At 44.8% G+C, this 19,402-nt stretch overlaps 1 protein-coding gene across 1 annotated transcript in view; it reads left to right on the top strand.

Moving 5' to 3' along the window:
• Positions 1-18,643, top strand: part of DGKD (diacylglycerol kinase delta) — a 29,794-nt gene extending 11,151 nt beyond the window's left edge. The window contains exons 13-27 of the mRNA XM_009817893.2: positions 760-921; positions 1,698-1,826; positions 2,815-2,911; positions 3,815-3,925; positions 4,979-5,075; positions 5,853-5,960; positions 6,549-6,662; positions 7,070-7,204; positions 9,556-9,707; positions 10,494-10,605; positions 10,776-10,868; positions 11,233-11,352; positions 11,691-11,808; positions 13,045-13,175; positions 14,333-18,643. Of these exons, the coding sequence (XP_009816195.2) occupies positions 760-921; positions 1,698-1,826; positions 2,815-2,911; positions 3,815-3,925; positions 4,979-5,075; positions 5,853-5,960; positions 6,549-6,662; positions 7,070-7,204; positions 9,556-9,707; positions 10,494-10,605; positions 10,776-10,868; positions 11,233-11,352; positions 11,691-11,808; positions 13,045-13,175; positions 14,333-14,422 (1,769 nt within the window). The 3' untranslated portion in view covers positions 14,423-18,643. The remainder of the gene's footprint in view (positions 1-759; positions 922-1,697; positions 1,827-2,814; positions 2,912-3,814; positions 3,926-4,978; positions 5,076-5,852; positions 5,961-6,548; positions 6,663-7,069; positions 7,205-9,555; positions 9,708-10,493; positions 10,606-10,775; positions 10,869-11,232; positions 11,353-11,690; positions 11,809-13,044; positions 13,176-14,332) is intronic.
• Positions 18,644-19,402: the final 759 nt, after the last annotated feature.

Consider the following 19,402-nt stretch of genomic DNA (forward strand, 5'->3'; position numbering starts at 1 on the left):
AGAGACTGAATGAAGGGGGGCTCGTCCCCCTGCAGAGGCAGTGAGCTGGTAAATCAGCTCAGGGCTGTTCACGGAGCTGTGCCCTGTGAGGGGTTGCTGGGGAGGAAGGTCTATTGATTACATGCAAAGGAAGTTTTGATTTCTTTAGGCAACATGCTAGCATTTAACTCTGACCAGCTCTTGGGCTTATGTTTCAAATGTATTTGTTCAACTTCTCCAAACTGTTTTTCTTCTTCCAATGTATGTAATCTGATTCTTTCTCTTGTTTTTATTTTTTTTTTTTACCACTGCTATTGTCATCCTCCTGATTATATTATGGCCTTTTCAAGTGGCTTATCCTATTGCCCCAGTACAGATTAAGCAAACAGAAAATTCATTAAATTTATCATTTAATGTCCATCTGGTTAGAATTTCTGGCAACATCTAAATGCAAATAAATGGAAGCCCATCACCTGTAGCACAGTTTACATCTCAGGAAGCCTGATGCCTGTAGCATTCAAGGTGGACACTTCTATTTAGAGCCTCACTACTAAAAAGCTCAGCAAATAAAACAGGAGGCTAAGCCAGTCCAGTTCCAGAAGCTCTCCAGAGCAGAGCTTAGTTGAGACAAATTATATAGGAAAGCTTTTTGTTATTCCTGTTCTTTCCTTTAAGGAATCAGGGCCTTTAGAGTCCCATCCTATTGTTATTGACATCAGTGGAAAGTGTTCCTTGCTAGAAGAGCTGTGAGGCACTCACCTGCTGTCTCTCTCCTTACAGCTGTAGATGAGCAGAACGCCCAGACCCAAGAGCAAGAGGGCTTCCTCCTTAGTCTCTCAGCCTCTGAAGAGAGTAAGGAGCTGAGGAACGAAGATAAAATCTCCCTGCAGTCATCACACAGCAGCAGTTATGGAGTGTCCAAAGGGAGGAGCCAGCGGAAAGGTACTGCTCCGGGGCTGCCACCATGCGGATCTTGCCTGAGAATTACTATTCTGTTGTAAAAAGCGAGGGAGGTGTTACGTGTATTATCTTCCAAGTTCTGTTTTTCTCTAATTTTTGAATGATTGCTTTTCAGATGCCAGGCCTTGCACGTTTCTATGCTCTAGCCTGTGCATTATACACCCCACTTTTCACTACATCTCTGATGGCTGGTCCATCATGTTAGTATATGGAGCCTAGGATTCAGAAATTTTCTTGCACCTTAGCCGGTAATCTGGGTTTTCTTGGCTTTCAGTGCTTGGACAAGGACAGTCTTGAGCATTTTTCATGTCATCTACCTGATGACATTTCCCTGTAAGCCCCTGCCATCCTTTGCAGGTGACAGAGAACGGAAGCCAGTTTGCTTTAATAACTTCGTTATGTGAGCAATTTGTTAGAGATCCCTGATCACTTCAAATATATTGGAACTTATCTGAGTGTTGATTGGGAGCCAGATACTCTGTCTGCTGTGCTGCTGGCACCAGCTTTTTCTCATCTCTTTCTAATATTTGCACGTGGCATTTCGGTACCTCCAATCTGTGAGGTTTTCTGGCTGCGCATATGTCATACCTCTGTCCCTTAATGACTGGTTCTGTCAACTCTTTGTTTTATGGTGGCTAGAGTGTTTTGCTGTTGAGTGATTCCTAACCGAGTCTTGCTGCTCGGGCTGTGCTGCTATGTGCTGGTCTGAATCACAGCATTATGTTTGTCAATAGCCATGTTTGTGTTGTGTTTTACAGCGTCCAAGTCTCCTTGCGAAAGACTAATAAACAAAGGAAGTTTGTCACTGGGCAGCTCTGCATCTCTTCCTCCCCAGACAGGAAACCGGGACAACTTGCCAATGCTGAACACAAAAATCCTCTACCCAAGTAAGTGTAACACCCACCACTTCCCATTGAGGCAGCCAACTGGAGCATGGATGACAGCAGCGCAGGCTGCAGTCCCCACATGAAAACATGAAATTGTCCTGCCTGATGTCCGTTTGTGCAGAGTCCACTTGGGGAGAAATCCCTTCGTGGATAACTTTCCACTAGGGCTGAAAAGCGGAGACTTGGAGGGAGCCGTAACAGTTTCCAGTCTGTAGCTGTGACCTAGACGCAGATTTTTATTAACACTGTGCAGTGGCAGAGTTTAGATGCCATTTACAAGGAGATACTGAGCTCAAAGTAACCTTGAGAAGGCTGATAGGATGCTGCTGAGAGAGGTTTCTGAAGAGTGGCAGCCATAGACTGGGAGCAGCAGTCCCTTCATGTGAAGGCTGAAGTCACTGGAGGTGCACAGACCCAGCAGAATTCCTGCCTCCCACATCTTGTGTAGCAGCTTCTCCCCATCACTGTGGTGGGGTCCTTCCACCTCTTCCCCCAAAGTACTTGTTCAAATTGTTTCTTCTGGAAGCAGGTAATTTCCTTTCTCTCTGACAAAGCTACTGTTTGTGGTTCGCCAGCTAATAATTTAAGAAGCAGGAGGCAGTAATTCTTGAGCAACTTGGAGAATAGCTTCAGTCCTACTCCTCTCTACTCATTGAAGCAAGGACGTTGCATGTCTCACCTTGGAACAAAAAAGCTACTGCAGTGAATACACTCCAATTTCCCATTTCTATGTGCCTGTACAACTGTGCTGCTGGCCTTAAGTGATACCCTGTTAATCAGAAACCCTGCAGGCAGCCCCCAGAAACCCTTCTCTGTAGTGAGAGAGCTAAGCCTTCTGGAGTGGAAGAAAGCACTATTGCTATCTGCTTTCCACAGTGAATGAGAAGGGTTAATATATTCTGCCCTGTCGTCTAGTCTCGGAGATTGAAGTTACCTGTTTTCTGCTTATTATTAATCACACTCTTCCCTGTGGTCAATTTTCCTACAGATATCCGTGCTGGCATGTCTGGTTCTTTGCCTGGGAGCTCTGTCATCAGCCGATTGTTGATCCATGCTGATCCCTTTAACTCTGAGCCTGAAAATCTGTGAGTATGCCCAGGAGGTTGAAGGGGGGGAGTGGGTGTTTCCAAATGGATCTCAGCAGAGAAGTAGATTAGTTTGTAGTGCTCAACAATGGACTGCAGCAGCCCAGAGTTATGTAAATGAATTCATATGCTGGGTGCCAGTGAGGATCAGCTTATTTAGTTACACACACAGTGACACATCTGAGTCATGGTCGAAGATTTTTAGGTTTTAGGTGAGAATGAAATCTAGATCAGTCTTCTCCCTACACTCAGAGATTACTCCAGCTTCCAGTTAGTAGACAGTAACCTGTGGGGGAATCACTACCCTTACAGCATGGAAGCCCGAGAAAGGTCATGGGCAGGCCACAACAGGGGAGGCAGTTGGGAAATGTGACGTGAAGACTTTCTCAGGCTGTTTCTGCTAAACTGTTTAACAGTAAAAGTCCAATGATACAGACTTTAAGGTTTTTTCATAGGGTTCGGGGCCCCTGAGATGAGTAGCTGACACTTTTGAGCTCATTTGCCAGGCTCTGTAAATACATATACATATTAAAAAAAATATATATACACATAAGCCATTAGCATTGCTAATGTTTTGTGAGACCAGCAACATAGCTTTTTGTAAATGAAGTGTAGGCTTCTGAATATGTTTCTGTGGCAAGGGGCTAATTCCTCTGCAAATCTTGTGGCCACGAAGTCTTACGGACAGAGACTGCAGGCCGGGGACCTCTGCTCAACAGCCACTTTTATGGTATTCTTTGTGAGTTTTAGGCAGTTCCCAGCAGTGCTTATCAGAGCACGTTGGCTTATAGCCTTCTTGTTCTTCTCCTTTTCATGCAACAGAATTGTGAGGTGGCCATGTGAGATGTGTACCAAATGGTACGTGGACTTAGGAGTGAAGAGTTTTGTTCTTTTGTTTGGCAGTGAATGTTACACAGAGAAGTGTGTCATGAATAATTACTTTGGAATTGGACTGGATGCAAAGATTTCTTTGGACTTCAACAACAAACGTGATGAGCACCCAGAGAAATGCAGGTGGGTTTGGCTTTGGCTGGCCTTTGGCTACTGCCAGAAGTGACTGAAACCACTTCGTGTTTCTGTGCAGTTTTGAAGCCGATTGTGTACAAGTGTGCTGAACAGGTATATTGTCAATCTTGTCTGCATAATCCTCCTTCAAGGTTTGAAATCATGATGGAGGAAATTAGCTACTAATTTATTACTGATTCGTTATGCTGTTGTGGCTAGTATAAGATCTCTGAGTAGCTACGTCAGTGTGGATTTAGTGCGTTGGTTCTGTTCACTTCATGATCTCATTCACCAATTTTTCTCCTGGGCTTGCTATTTAGTTATGAGAGAATCTCGCCTCAGCTCTAAACGCCACAGAGGCTGATAGTACAAACCACAGGTTTTGGCCTTTTGAATACCTGGGCAACTGCAGGATGCTTTGTGTAGCCTGGAATTGGTACATTTGCTATACTTGAGCTAATACTGCAAAATGCTGTTGATCATAGAATCACTAGGACTGGAAAAGACCTGTAAGATCATCAAGTCCAACCATCAACTAACACCACCATGCCCACTAAACCATGTCCCACAATGCAATGTCCACACATTCCTTAAACGCATCCAGTGATGGTGACCCTGGACACTTCCCTGGGCAGCCTGTTCCAGTGTGTCACCACTGTCTCTGTAAAGAAATTTTACCTAATATCCAGCCTGAACCTCCCCTGGCACAACTTGAGGCCATTTCCTCTTGTCCTGTTGCTAGTCACTTGGGAGAAGAGACCAACACCCACCTCTCTGGTGTCCTGCTGTATGAGATAGACAAGTTCTGTGCCAGGGGAATCTGTGTATGTTTCTGATAATGTGTGTTACTCAGTCATCCTCAGTTCCTACCTGACATTTATTTAAAGGGAAGTAGTTTCCTAGCACAAGCAATGACCATTTTGAGTGCTTGACCCTTTTGGAAGCAAAACACCTTTGTGTTCTAGGACGTAGAAGGTACCGTTTCAGTGTGGGGTGGTTTTCGCTCTAAGTGAAAAGGTAAATGCTTATGCTAACTTTTTCTCTTTTGATTTGCACCCTCAGAAGTCGTACCAAAAACATGATGTGGTATGGAGTATTGGGGACCAAGGAGCTGCTACACAGAACATACAAAAACCTGGAGCAGAAAGTCTTGCTGGAGGTGAGAAATTAGCATGCCCTCCTGTTGCTAAATCTGGGATGCCTAATTGCATCTCCTTCAGACACTTTGGCTTTGGCATGGTGATTCTACTTGGTGACGTTAGGCTGTTTCCCTTCCCTGCCTGATACAGTGTGCTTGCTGTATCTCACCCTGAGCTACCTAAAAGTGCCTTTTCCTGGTTCTGGAAGATAACTTGTATTCCCAGCCTGTAAGGGAAGCGTCATCATGCTGGAAAGTATTAGCTGTCCCCAACTCAGTATTCAGCATAGATAAGATTGTCATGTTACATGTGGTATCTCATGTGAACACGACATTTTAGCTAGTAGGTGCAGTGGCAAGCTCTTATTTTGACTACACTATAATATGCATTGAACTGGAAAAGAAATATTCTGGTATGGGCCACGTACAGCATAAACAGGTAGCTTGCAAGAGGAGACCCTCATCACAGCAGTCTGTATAGGTGTTTCAGAAGTTTTATTCCCCTTTCTGGAGATATAAACCAAGAGGTTTTGCCAAGCCTCTCAGGTGTGCCTTGTTCCTGTTTGGGGAAAAGAAGCAACAGTATCGCTCTAAAACTGCCCTCTGCCAGAGGAGAGGTGGTTCATGAGATGTGAATGGATATGTTCTACTCCATTAGGTGAAGAATAAACTGGAAGAAACCTGAATTAATTTATTACTAAGCTGTGCAGGCTGTTTTCTGTTCTTAGAGGACATGCTCTGGCAGGAGGGGCGTTCTCCTGCTGTGCTGAGAGTAGTGTCGCCTTCTTTTCTGTGTAGTGCGATGGGAGGCCAATCCCTTTGCCCAGTCTCCAGGGAATCGCCGTACTCAACATTCCCAGCTATGCAGGAGGCACCAACTTCTGGGGGGGAACCAAGGAAGATGATGTGAGTATTCTCTAAGGCAATCCAGGAAATGTTTTTATGTACTATTGCTTCTGGAGCCATAGACCCTGAGAATAGTGCTTGGAAGAAGAGAGCAAGGGGCCTGTCTGCATGTACTTTCTCTGTGAAGTGGATAGGATACTGAAGTCCAGTCTTCAGCAGCTTTGCAGCCAAGCAGTCTGTAGTGATTTAGAAAAAATACGCATGCTGTCCTGAGCATTTGGGCTTCCGGAAGTGCTCTAGATTGACCTTCTCCCCTCAGACTGCCTGAGAAGTAAAGCCCCTTGAAGACAAAGGGAGTTAGATCCAGTCAGAAACATTGTATTATTTGAGATGAAAAAGTGTCTACTCTCATAAGAATAATTATTGCCTTCTAGCCTACAGCCTTTGTGTTAGCTGCTGTTGGAAGCTCCTTTTTCTCCCTCCTAGCTCACTGCAGATCTTCACCTTCTAGCCTCATTGTTAATTTTTATACAGTTTAAAAAGCACAACTGAAAGCCAACCCCCAAATCTTCACCAATAGGGGGTAAAGGAAACCTCTCCAGCAGAGCTGCATGTCAGCTGAATTCTCTCTTCCTTCTATCTGGCTAGACATTTACAGCCCCCTCCTTTGATGACAAGATTTTGGAGGTGGTCGCAGTGTTTGGTAGCATGCAGATGGCAGTGTCACGAGTGATAAACCTACAGCATCACCGGATTGCACAGGTATCAATTGCTTTTGTGACCTCTTCTTGCTTCCCCCATCTCCAGCTTGTGGTCTTTTTGCCAATTTCAGTCCATAAAGCCCTCCTTTGTGCTCCTTCTTATCCATGGAAAGAGTATCCACCAGGGTGAAATGAGCATGTCCAGGGGTAATTTGGGCATGGAATTGTTTGTTAGCATTCATTGTGGTACAAGTTAGACCACCAGTTCAAATACAGATTAGTCCAAAGACACAGCAAATGGTCCCTGCGGCACAAGGGCGAGGCGTGCCCTGCCACACACAGGCATGGGCACCTCTAGTAGCACCAAAGCTACAGTAGCTGGAGAAGTGCTTTGGCAAGAAAGAGAATGTCTCGTGCTTTTGGAAAACCAACATTTTAGAGCATCTCTGATGCAATCACTTCCTGCAGTGTCGGACGGTGAAGATAGCAATCCTGGGAGAAGAAGGAGTTCCCGTGCAAGTGGATGGGGAAGCCTGGATCCAGCCTCCAGGTTACATTTGGATTGTTCATAAGAACAGAGCACAGACCCTCACCCGAGACAGGGTAAGAGCAGCCTTGTGTGCACTTTGTAGTACACACATGTTTTGATGTCACATGCTCCTGGGGACCGTGGCAATGGCCACACATGAAAGCTTATCTTTGTTAATGTAAGAAGCATATTTTGCTATACACCATAAAACTTTTTGGAAAGAACGTGATTAAACTTGCATTCACCACTTGGGAAATCGCAGAAATAAGGTTGTTTATGCAAGCTTATTTTGCTTCCTTTTCTAGGTGCCTTGTGACAGCGTTTCTTAACACGCTTGCATGCTGTTTTTCCCACAGGATGCCTGTCTCACTGAGTGCTGCGGATTGTCTAGATTCAGCTGTTCAGTATTTTAATTTCTCATTATTGTTCAATACGTGGCTTTTACTTCATTGACCAAGTAAAGCAGTGTCTTACGCCTTGTTCAGCCATGTGTGTCTGTCTCATCTCATAATTTTCAAATATATCTGATGAGTACCAGCACATAAGGAAGCGTCCTTGTAGTTTTACTGTGTTACTGAATGGTGGTAAGCCAAAGGAGAGGATAAAGGCCTTGCTGTGACACAAACAGGCTTTATGGTTCCCCCCAACTCTGTAATTGTCCATGGATAAACAGTTCAGTTGATAGCAGCTCTTAATACTTTCCAGCATAACGCCCTTTTACCCAGCTTCCAGAGCAAACCAAAGTCCTCTGCAAAGGACTTACCTGCTGAATGACAAGAAAAGAGAGAACAACCAAGAGGAAAAAGGGAAAGCAGCCTGATACAGGTCTGAGGCCCATTCCCTGGCAGGATGTTACACGTATGATGGTGTGAAAAGAAAGCAAAGGTGGGCGTACAAAGCCCCGTCATGAGTCTTGAGTATTGCCCTGTCCTACCCTTGAGCTGGGAGAGAACAGTGGGTATTGGTGTGGATGTTGGGGAGAGGAGGAGACAGGAATAGTGGGCACAGTCTTTCCTGAAGGGACAGTGAGCTTCTGCAACATCACACTGAGACTTTGAGAGGGAGTGACTGGAGGAGACAGCACAGAGAGCAAGAGGGAGCAAGATTCCTGCTGTAAGGGTGGGAGGGAGAAAAGGAGAGGCAACCTACATGTGGGTATGGTGGGAAAGGCAGAGTGAAGGACAAGAGGTAGAGAGGACACACAAGTCCCTAGTGAGTGTGCTGTGTGTGTTGGGCCATCTGAAGCCATGATTATGATTGTGCCATTCCACTCCTCATTGCCTGCAAGCTGGGTTTTGCAGGGATGGAATTGCCACTGAGGAAGAGGTTCCAGTTTTTCAGAGTAACATTCAGCTTTTGTCTTGACTGTGGGCATATCCTTATTTTTCCTGATGTCATTTCAATCATTGTTGCACGCCCCTTCCTTCACAGAGCAAATCTGTCCTATGCAGTAGATGAAATGGGGTCCTTTCTTCACATGTGTGACCCTGTACCTTTGGTAGCTTTTTTCAAATGTGATTTGGGACATTTAGTTTCCTAAACTGAAGATGGAAAAACAAATTCCCCCATGTGGCCTCATCTGGACCACTGAAGAATCATCAGCAAGGTTGAGATCAGCAGATAGCTTGTACTGAGCTGACAGAGCCTGGTTTTGTCCTGTGTGAGGAGCAGAAGGGGAAGGGAATGCTTTACCACAGGTATTCGCAGACGCAGGAAAATGGTGTGTCCCCAGAACCTTGGGTCATCCCCAAAGGCAATTGTTTTCTAGTGGATACTGGCTTTTCTGCTCCATCCACCTTCTCTCTCTACCCTTAGTCCTGTGCTCTTTACCTAGTCTGTACTCATCTCATTTGACTGCCCAGGCCCAGGATCCATGACTACCATTTTCTTACCCTTTCCCATCCACCCATCACAGTCAATCTCCTTTCCTTTTCTGGCTCCCCAAATGCTGATTTTTTTTTTTTTTTCATGAAAGCTTCGCACCCCTGCTTGTTATCCTCATCATCTTCTCTGAATTATTCTTCCTATTTCAGTCTTCCCCACCCATAGTCCTTTCTCTTGCCATTTCTTGCACTCATTGATCTGTCTCTCCTTGCCCTGAGGCAAGTGTTGAGGCGATATAGCTACTCAAAGAAAAGGCTGCCGCCAATAGGGAATTGGTGGATTTTGCTAGTCTGGCCCTCAGAATTGGCCTAGCAATTTTGACTAAAAGTAGGCTTAAGCAAAAATTAAGCCAAAGCGAGCATGTGGCATGGAAAACTTCAGCCCAGACAGCTAGTTAGCAAAGTTATAAGCAGCTGAACAACTGGATCCTGCGATGAAAAGTGTCTATACCAGATCTACATGTTTTACTGGCATAGGCACAGCCATTGTTTTTTATAGGAGCTTTACAAGGTATCTTATAGTTTGCTTGCTGTGTTTTTAGGCATTTGAGAGCACCCTGAAGTCCTGGGAGGACAAACAGAAGTGTGAGTTGTCCCGACCGTCCTCTTTCTCTCTGCAACCAGAAATCATGTCCGAAGAAGAATCCACCCAGATCAACCAGTTTGGTCAAGCTGCAGGTGCTCTGATCCACAGGTGGGACTCAATTTGCTTCTGGTGAATAGAGCCCTCCTTTGGTGCCTGAAGTTCTTGTCCTACTCCCTATTCCTGGAGATGTTTCTGTTCACTCTTATCTTCTGCAGTGCTGGTCCATGTCACTGGGGGTAGCATCGTTCATTATGCACTGTCCCAGCTGCACGAGGACTGAAGTCAAATAAACTTTCTTAGGTCATTCTGAACAAAAAATGTTACTTTCATGAGCAAACATGGATCCTTTAATTCTGAAAGAGCCCATTATCTTTGAATGTCAATGATTTTTATCAGAAATGAAACAAAGGTCTCTCTAGGAGCTCAGATGACAAGTTGGGTTCTTATAACCCTGATGCCCAGCAGAGATTTCTGGAAGAAGTCACTGTATGCTCACCTGCTCATCCTTTACTCGGACATTCAGCTCCTTAATCTGGGCCTCTCGGAGAAAATTCCCAGAGTCACATCAGAGAAGTGTTAATTAAACTGCCATATGTGCAGCTGCCTTTCACATCGCTATGGCCATACTAAAATGTCTAGATCGTATTTCAAACTGATCCCAACTTGTGTGCAGAATTGAATATGCACCTGGAGTTGTGCATGTGAAATCTGCCTTGCTTTGCCTATGCATGCTCACTACAGCAGGGAGAATTGCCCTGCTTTGCCAGAGGCTGTGCCCCTCCCATGCTTTATCCCTGCTCTTGTCACTCAGATGGGTATTAAAAGGAGATACCCAGTCAGAAAAGATCTCCTGCTTTGAGCATATGCTGATGCAATCTGTAATTCTCTCTTTAGCATTCGGGAAATAGCCCAATCCTATCAGGACATGGAACAGGAGCTTGCCCATGCTGTCAATGCCAGCTCCAAGTCTATGGACAAAGTCTACGCTAAATCCAAGTCTACAGAGGTACTTCACTCACTTGGCATATCCCATTTTGTCCTTGTTCCATACATAGCCCTTGGTTTTTCTTTCTGATTGACCAAAAGTAGGCCTTGCTTGTCTAAGACTTCTTCCTTTTGACTGCTCAGACTTCTGCATTTCCAGGCTTAATTTGCGCATGAATTGCTTCCCTGCAGGGTCTGAACTGCAGCCTTGTTGTAGAGATGGTGAATAATGTCAAAGCCCTGCATAATGAGACAGAGCTGCTGCTGGCGGGCAAGATGGCGCTGGTAAGAAGCACAAAGCAGGAGTGAAGCAGCCTCTCACTTTCTCTCCTCTCCTACTGTTGCCTTGGCAAGCAACGTTTTGCTGGTCTTGGTCTTCTTTGTAACAAGTCAGTTTAAATGTTACCATGGAGGAATTAGGATGGTGTTGCTACATAGGCATGATGAGCAGTCAAGCTAGCTTGCACAGAGTTTGGAGCTCAGAAAAGATGAAAATCATTAACTTGGTAACATCTGGGCAGAGTGCCTGCTGTGCACCTCATTTTAAAAGGAGGAACTGCTTTGTTAGCTAGGAATTTTAAGGCAAGGACCTGACTGTGTGTTCTACCATATGGCTTTTAACTCTGCTTTGCTTCCATTTCTGATCCAGCAATTAGATCCTCCACAGAAGGAGCAGCTCCAAGCAGCCCTGGCAGACATGGACCTCCAGCTGAGGAAACTAGCAGACATCCCTTGGCTGTGGCAGCTTATGGAGCCCTGCGATGAGGAGGTGAGGAGGACTAAGGCTATACTTCCCTAGCTGTTCTCTTTTTCACTAGTTGGCTGTGAGTGTTTGACTTCCTTTGATTATACGACTGATGTGAGAAAAAATCATTAAGAAGGAAACTTGACTCCCTGGGGCTAAAGAAAGTAATTTCCTGCTAAGGTCCCTTCCCTGACATGGGATCAGCTTTCTCTGTTTCCTTTCCTGTCTTGATCAGAATGAGTTTAGAATTTTTTTTCCTCTCTTACAAGGTCATGGAGCTGAGCTTGACAGTACTTGTTGCTCTTGGTCCTGTTGAATCAGTTTATGACTGTTTGCCTGATTTTCCCTTTTTGTTCTTACAGAACCAGATGCTGGATTATTCTAAACGCAGCCGCAGTGGCAAATTCCGGCTGGTGACCAAGTTTAAAAAAGAGAAGAACAACAAAAATAAGGAGACTCATAGTAGCATGGGATTGCCGGGTACCAAGCCTGCTCATTCATTGTGTCTCTTTGTCACACCAGTGTGGTCACACCACTGCCTGTTCTCTGTCTGTTCCCTCTCACATACTCTCCTCCTTCTGTTTCACGTGCATCTGCCTTTTGGAGGTCTAGTCTGTCTTTTTCATGTGGCAACGTAGCTTATTGCACTGTTCTGTCTAAGTCATGATCGCCCAGTACCATGCAAATATTCCTGAGCAGAAACAGGAGGTACCCCCTGAAGAATTCTGCCTACATCCAGACGTTTTCAGGGATATTTTGGGGGTTGCTTAGTGAAGTGAATTTGCGGATTTTAGCATTTTAGGTATCAAAACGACTGTGGAGCCCAAGTCCGCATAACTCCGGTCTTTTCACTGCTAATTCTCTGTGATATGGTTAATGATGTTTTTCTCATTGATTCACCCTCAGGCTTTAATCAAGTTTCATGTCTAATTGGCTGGGGATCAGCATCACCACAGGTGCACCCTGACCTTTAATCCTACTGGTCAGTAGATAAAAACTGGCCATGAATCAACAAATTGCCATTCAAGACACTTTCTCTCCAGTTGGGTTAGTTGATTTTTGGTTTATACTCTCCTTATGAAGACTTTCTTCTAAAATTCAGAAGTACTACCTGTTCTGTGGGCTCCTGGGTCCTGTCCTCTGCCATGGAGTTGTGGGTACAGTCTCCTCCTGTCTGACAGGCTGGTGCTCATTTACTGCCTCCCAGAACTTGCAAACTTCATTATTCTCTTATTTAGAGGCTCTACAAGAAGGTGGAAGTCTAAACTCTTCCTCTCTCCCTCAGACTTGGGGAGAGAGGTTGCCATTTTGTTTACTGGGCACAAATGCTTGTATGTAATAGCAAAATAATCTGTACTTGATTCTTCATGATATATTTTATGAATCTGTTGTTTTGTAAGCAGAGGAATATCAATGAACTTAGTCTTCTTAAACACGGGGGTAAACTTTAAAGAGCGTATCAAAACAACCATGCACTTCCTCCTGGCTTTACTGCAGCTAGCCTCTGCTTAAGAGAACACCTCTTACCTTTCTCTGCCCTACCTCCTTTGTTTGAGACTGCAGGTCGTGCTACCAGTCCTTGCCCTCCCCTTGGTTTGAGGCTGTGGTACTGTTTGCCCTCCTTCTCTGGCACTGAGTGCTGATGGTGTCCTCATCTCTCACTGTCTTCTGGGATTCTGGGTACTCAGTGCACTCCTGCTTTTCCATCTCTAACAGTTCACCTCTGGGGAACGGAGGAGGTTGCGGCCTGGCTTGAGCATCTCAGTCTTTGTGAGTATAAGGATATCTTCATCCGGCATGACGTCCGGGGCTCTGAGCTCCTGCACCTCGAACGGAGGGACCTCAAGGTACTTTCATGATCGGCTCATGAGAAATAGCCAGCTGCATCTGCATGACCTTCTGTGCTGAATGTGCTTGGAAGTGGTCTGCCCGCTGTTCATTCCACGTGCCTTGGCAAGATGAATGTTTTATTTTATCACCATTCCAGGTCACCTGATTTTTAATAGCAGGGAGGTAGAACAGCTAGTTGAGGGACCAGCTGTCCAATTCTGCCACAGCTTCCTGGAGATTTAATACAGTCCAGCACGCAGATTGCAGGTAGTGTTCTTGAGAGTCTCTGATTTTAGTGATGGAATGGAAGCTTTCACCTTCTCAGTTTCCGTACCATCTTTGCAGAACACGCTGTGATTGGGAAAATTTGGTTCTTATGTTGTAGTCACTGGACAAATAGATCATTGCATTTCTTTGTTACAAGAAAAAAAATCATTGTGGTCTTTGATGAGGCTGCTAGATGGAGAGAATCTTTTTAAATAGTGCTTAGTAACCACGTTGCACAATTTTGCATCTCCTCACCAGGAGATGCTTTCTCTACTGAGAAAAATTGAAAGTGGTGGCTCTTTGCATGTGCAGGAGAGTTGTATCGTTGTTCTGGTGACTTGCATATAGCAGAAAAATACTTTGTTGTAAAGTAGTGCATGGCATTTGTTGAATGCCCCTTGCTTGGATCTTCGTTTGTGATTTTGTCCGTCTTCCTGTTCTGAGGTTTGCTGTAATCTGTGTAGCTGATTCCTCTGCATGCCATCCAGCTATGGCCTGTGTTTTGTTGTGTGGTACCCAAGCGTTCGCTCATTTATTTGATGTGACCAGTGATGGGTTGGTTCTTCCTGCATGTTTTGGCTACTAGCTTAGGTCCTTGAGATCTGTATGCTCTTTCTGTTCTCTTGCTTTGGCCTTTAACAGTCAAAGCAGTTTGCATTTCCGGCTAATGGTCTGCCATTGTTTCTCTCCATTGCTCTTTGCCTGCTTTGTGTTCATTAACCTACCATGCTCCGGTAGCTTTTTGACATGTGGTTTGAGGTTCCATGTATAACCATCAGGTTTGTAATCTGTCTGGTTGGTTTCCTCCTCTCTTTGTAACTGGCTGACTAGTTTGTAACTATTGCTTGGCCACCTGGAATTTCACCCCTGCCTTTCTCCTAAGGTAAGGTTTGCTCTTTTCTTCCAGGACCTGGGTGTGACCAAAGTGGGTCACATGAAGAGGATATTGCACGGGATCAAGGAGCTGAGCCGCAGTACTCCTGCCAGCGAGGTTTAGCCTCTGTTTTCACAGCCTGTGTCTACCATTCCCCCTAACTGCACAGCAGTCACCTCACAGAGCAGATGTGCTCACGACTGACTCTACTGAACAGCCAAACTGTAGCTGTTCAGAGCTCATATCAACCAAGCATGGTGCTACCTTTTTTCCTGTGGGGTACGGCTTCATCCAGTCGAGAGGCACCTTATCTGCGGTCAGGCAGAGCCTCCTGGAAGAAAACTCACTTGCTGTTTGAAGAACCATGTCCTCTGACATGGGAAGTTGTGGTTCCGGTGGCAGTGCAGGACTCCTGAGAAGTGCAACACAGCTACCTTTACTGGATAACTTCATCACACTAGAATTATTCAGGGCAAAAGATATATTGGCCAGTCTTAGTTCAGGAGCATCTGACAGTCTTTTCAGACCCAAAACTTTCCCAATCATCTGTCTGTCACACTTGTATCTTAGAGCATTTAAGTGGGACAAAGCTTGTCCTTGTTTCTTACTAATCTCTTTTTAATGCACCTGTAGTTGCATGTGATTTGCGTCAGAAATTCAAAGCCAGTACAGACCTCTTGCCGACGAATACCCAGTGATTCTCACTCACTTATGCCTTGCAACAAACAATGCATGTGGTTCAAACAGCAGTTTGCACTAGCTGCAGGGTCTTCTGCAGGGCCTGGCTCTCCTCTTCCAGCCAGTGGCAATGGTACAACCTTTAGGTTTTCAGGCATCGCAAAGAATTGTTCAGAAATTCCTGGCAGTAAGAAAAGACAAAATTGTGGAGAGCCAAAAGATTACAGGAGAGCAGCTCTGACATTCTCCCTTCTGAATTCATCTTCAGGAGACCAGATGAAAGGGAGAGGAATGCTAACTAGCTGTTTGGGCTGTGCGAGAGATGTAATGTAATGGAGTGAGATACGGAACAATTTGCTCTGTCTTGGTGGGGGGAGCATCATGACTGGCAACGGCCAGGAGCAGCTTCCTGCCCATTTAGTGCCACCTTCGTGGCCACAGACAACAGAGCAGTTTCTTTACTTCAACTTGCAGTGCAGAAAACTATTTCTGTCACAAAAGATACAATTCATCTGTAGTACTTGCATCTTTTCACCTGTCTTGGTTCTAGTGGCTTTTCCACCTTGCTTCTCTCTCTTGCTGCCTTGCTCCTTCACTCCAAGGTGGGTACCAAAAGATTAGGGTGGCTCAGTCCTCCTGGGTTGTACCCCTGAGAGAGATACCATGTGCTGTCAAACATCAGGGCTCCTGTAAGAGCACTGAGGGAAGGAGGGTTGTTACTGAGCAGATGAGCATCGTAATGAAAACTGGAGTATGTTGGCAAATTGCCTTTGGTACCACCAGCAGTGGAGCATGGAGAAATTAGTGCCTCTGAATCAGAGTTCCTAGATGGCCTTCAAATTTCCACTGTATTGCCTGACCCCAGTCGAGTGACTGTTAAAGCCCGAAGACCAGCATGCATAGTTACGTTGCCACGTTTATCACTGCAAAGGGAATTCGGGAACATTCAGTGCTGTAAAGCTGGAGAGACAGCAGGAGTTTTTAATTACTTTCTCATTTTGTATGTATTTATTTCTTTCATTATTACAGAGTGGCACCTGTCTGGCTATGGCTGCAGACAGAAAAATGGCCAGATACACAGTGGCATAAAAGATAATTTCCTGAGGACATTGTTCTTCTTTGTTATTTGTAAGGATTTTATCAAATTGACATCATCTCTCTAGTCCAACAACAAGCAGTCAAGTTATTTTATGTAAAGACTTGTCAGCTTAAAAAGGTTATGGGCTGATTTCATGCTGGGCAAACGCCATTGTGTTCTTTAAGATTTCACCAAGGATTATTCTGACTCTCCCTATCTGTTTTTAACTAGTTGTCATTCACCACACATCTCCTCTCAGCCTAGCGAGTGACAGGGCTTACTCATGAGAAGTTAACAGGAGACTAAACACGCTTAATCCAGCTAGCAAAATTTCTCATATAAATACTGTGGGGACTGAGCAAGAAATATGTTCAGCTTTGCCTTGACTTTGTTTCTCCTATCTGTACATTGGCAATTGCTTCCATAGCCGTATTTTTTCTTTATCAGTACAGCCCCCCCTTGCTGTATTGAATTACTGAGGTATCAGATGAGTAAGAATTGCAGACATAATGTATTTTTCCACTTGCGTTTTGAGGCACAGAGCAGCATCTGCATGAGAATGAGGAGAAACTTCTACTAAGGACACCTCCAGGATGCAGCTGTCCTTGCTGGTGACAGTGAGGTGCAGCCTGCTGCCTGTCCCCAGGAGTGTGCATGGTTAGGACATTTGTGTGCCTGCCCCCGAGAGCGCAGACTGGAGCACAAGGCAGGTGATAACTCTGGAGAAGAGGCGAGATCTGTGTTTTTCCCTGTATGTGGTGAAGGAGCTGTTCCTGCTGTGAAGTTTCGCCAGGCAACCTCATGGTTAAATGTGCATAAACAATATGCACTTCCCTTGCATAATTCCTGGGAGATTACATTCTTGCCTCAATGGAAACAGCTCCTCTCTACTCTTCCTGCTCAGAGGAACAGGGGAATCCAAAGAATTTATAGATTCAGGCATGTTCCTTAATTCTTGCCATATCTGTAGAGGCCCAATGGCCATTAGCCATCTGCTGTGAGTGATGATGCCTGCACAGACCAATCTTCATTTCTTTTATGATCTGTCGTGTTGATGGGTTCAGATCCTTTTTGTGTATGCGCACACTTTATCAAAGGGTTCATAGCCAGTATATTCCTGTCTGTTGCATACCAGAGGCGGAGAGGGAGTTCTGCCTTCTTTTAAGAGCTAGAAAATGGAATCCACATTTAACCTGCGTGCCTTTAAATATGTATTAAGGTTTATATCTAACAAAAAGGTTGTAGCTCTGTGTGTCTCACTGGGAATAATGCAGATTTCTATTGCAGAGATTTTGTGAATAGATGGGGACAATTTATGTCAAATGTCAGTGAGAGCTATCTGCAAAGTTGGGAGCCAGGCTGAACTTCTGGCTACATTATTCTGAGTTCCTCTTCTGGCATCCGATAAGTTTTTGTGGGAGAGAAACTCAGAAAAGAAAACCAGACAGTAAAAAAATCTGCTGCTTTGCCAAAAAAGAGACGCTCCTGCAGTCTCAGGTAAAACACCAGCTTGAGAGAAGCTAGAACTGCACATATCGCGCGTATGTTTAGTCTCTTAAAAAATGCCACTCATGTGAAAGCTGTGCAGCACCTTCTATTTATCATCCCTCAGCCTTGGCAGTGGTGCTGGGGCAGCGTCTGCAGTGAGCTGGGCATACGGTTTCTTCTGCTAGGAAGAGGTTTCAGTACGTTATCTCACATTCTGGCACTGCCCTGGATGTTTAGCTTTAATGGCACATTCTGGGGAATAACGTACCCTGTGCTATGACGTTTTGGTTCAGTAGGAGTGCATGCAATGGAGACTCGAGGGGTGTTTGGCCCGTGAAGCAGCTATCAGCAGCGTCCTGCTCTGGGCTACCTTTGGGAGGGCTGTTAGTGCTAATACAGTCTTTCTGGTTTCGCTTGTGGGATCTTAGTGCTTGAGAGCACGCGTCCCCCGCTGCGGCAGGAGCCGGCTCTTTGCAGCAGAGGGGAACTGTGCCGCTTGATGCCCGGAGGTGCTAGCCTGGCCGGGCCGCACAAGAGCCGGGCACCTGGGAGCCTTCAGCTCTGCCGAGGCCTTCAGTGCTAGTCCTGGGAATGTTTCTGCACCCATATCGTATGGAAAGCTTTGTTCGTTGTTTTAGTATTATTTAAAAATGTGCATACTATCTATGTGATTTAAAAAAAGACTGTTTACACAAAATATTTTGTATCTTAAGATGTGTGTACTGTAAAAAGAAAAAAAAAGGAAAGAATGAAAAATGATGTTTTTCTACAACTGTCAGCAGTGACTGCATGTCTATATCATCGTCCACCAACCGTTGTTCCTCAGGGGTTTCCCCGCCATTCCTGTGATCCTGTCAAAAGCATAGGGAAGCAAGTGAATCCCTGTACAGTCTTGGGAAGAAGGTTTTGTGCCTTAAGAATGGGACCTGCTTCCCTCCTATTTATTGCGTTAATTTATACAGTGATTACCATGGAAATGTCTCTTGTATTTTTTTTTTGTACATAGTTTACTGTTGGTTGCTGTAAATAAGTTTTTCTTGTATATAAAGTAAACATGTTTCTGAGCTTCCAGTAAAGATTCTCTGTTACTGATTTCATTGTGTGAGAGGGCCGCAGTGCCCATCTGGTGGGAACCAGCTAATAAAAATCTGTGCTGTGATAAAATGGCTTTATCCTGAGTTGCATCAGAAGTTCAGAGCTGCTCCTTACAGAGGAGTGAAATGGTTAATGTGATTGTTGTAGATTAGTTTTGTAGCATTTCTTTGCCTTGGTTTAATTGGCATGGAGTAGAAGACGTCGTGTAGTTTATTTTTTATTAGCTATATCTCTGCAGTGAGCAAAAGAAGAGATGTTTGAAAAATGGTCGTTCTACTGCTGCTCATCCTGATCATAGCTCCACTGTCTGCAAACCCACAGCTAGATGGGAAGACACTCTCAGAACCTCAGCAGGGTATTTGTTAGTTACCTCCATGTGCTTGTAGACCTCTCATCGGGTGGTGTGACTACATCTTCCTGGTCATGGTGGTGCAGTGCCCTGATGAGAGGGGAACACTTGTTTCTCTACTCTGCTTCGGCCTCTGTGCATTCAATTTATTGCAGGCAATATAAACGGTAACTGGAATAAGTGAAAGTGCATTTACAAAATGTGGGAGAAATTAATTTTCTCATGGAATGTAGAAACTGACTGCCTTAAAATGACACCTGTAAAATCAATACTAAAAGATTTGGAGATCTTTGGGTGAGCAGTCCGTGGATCAGATTGTGATGAGCTTTCTCTTCTATTTGTAGAGATTGATGTGTTTGTAAGATGCTGACAAGAAACTTTCAGCAGATTAATTTAAACTGAGAGGATGGTCGTA

Source organism: Gavia stellata, chromosome 11 (assembly GCF_030936135.1).
Source record: "Gavia stellata isolate bGavSte3 chromosome 11, bGavSte3.hap2, whole genome shotgun sequence".
Taxonomy (NCBI): Eukaryota; Metazoa; Chordata; class Aves; order Gaviiformes; family Gaviidae; genus Gavia; species Gavia stellata.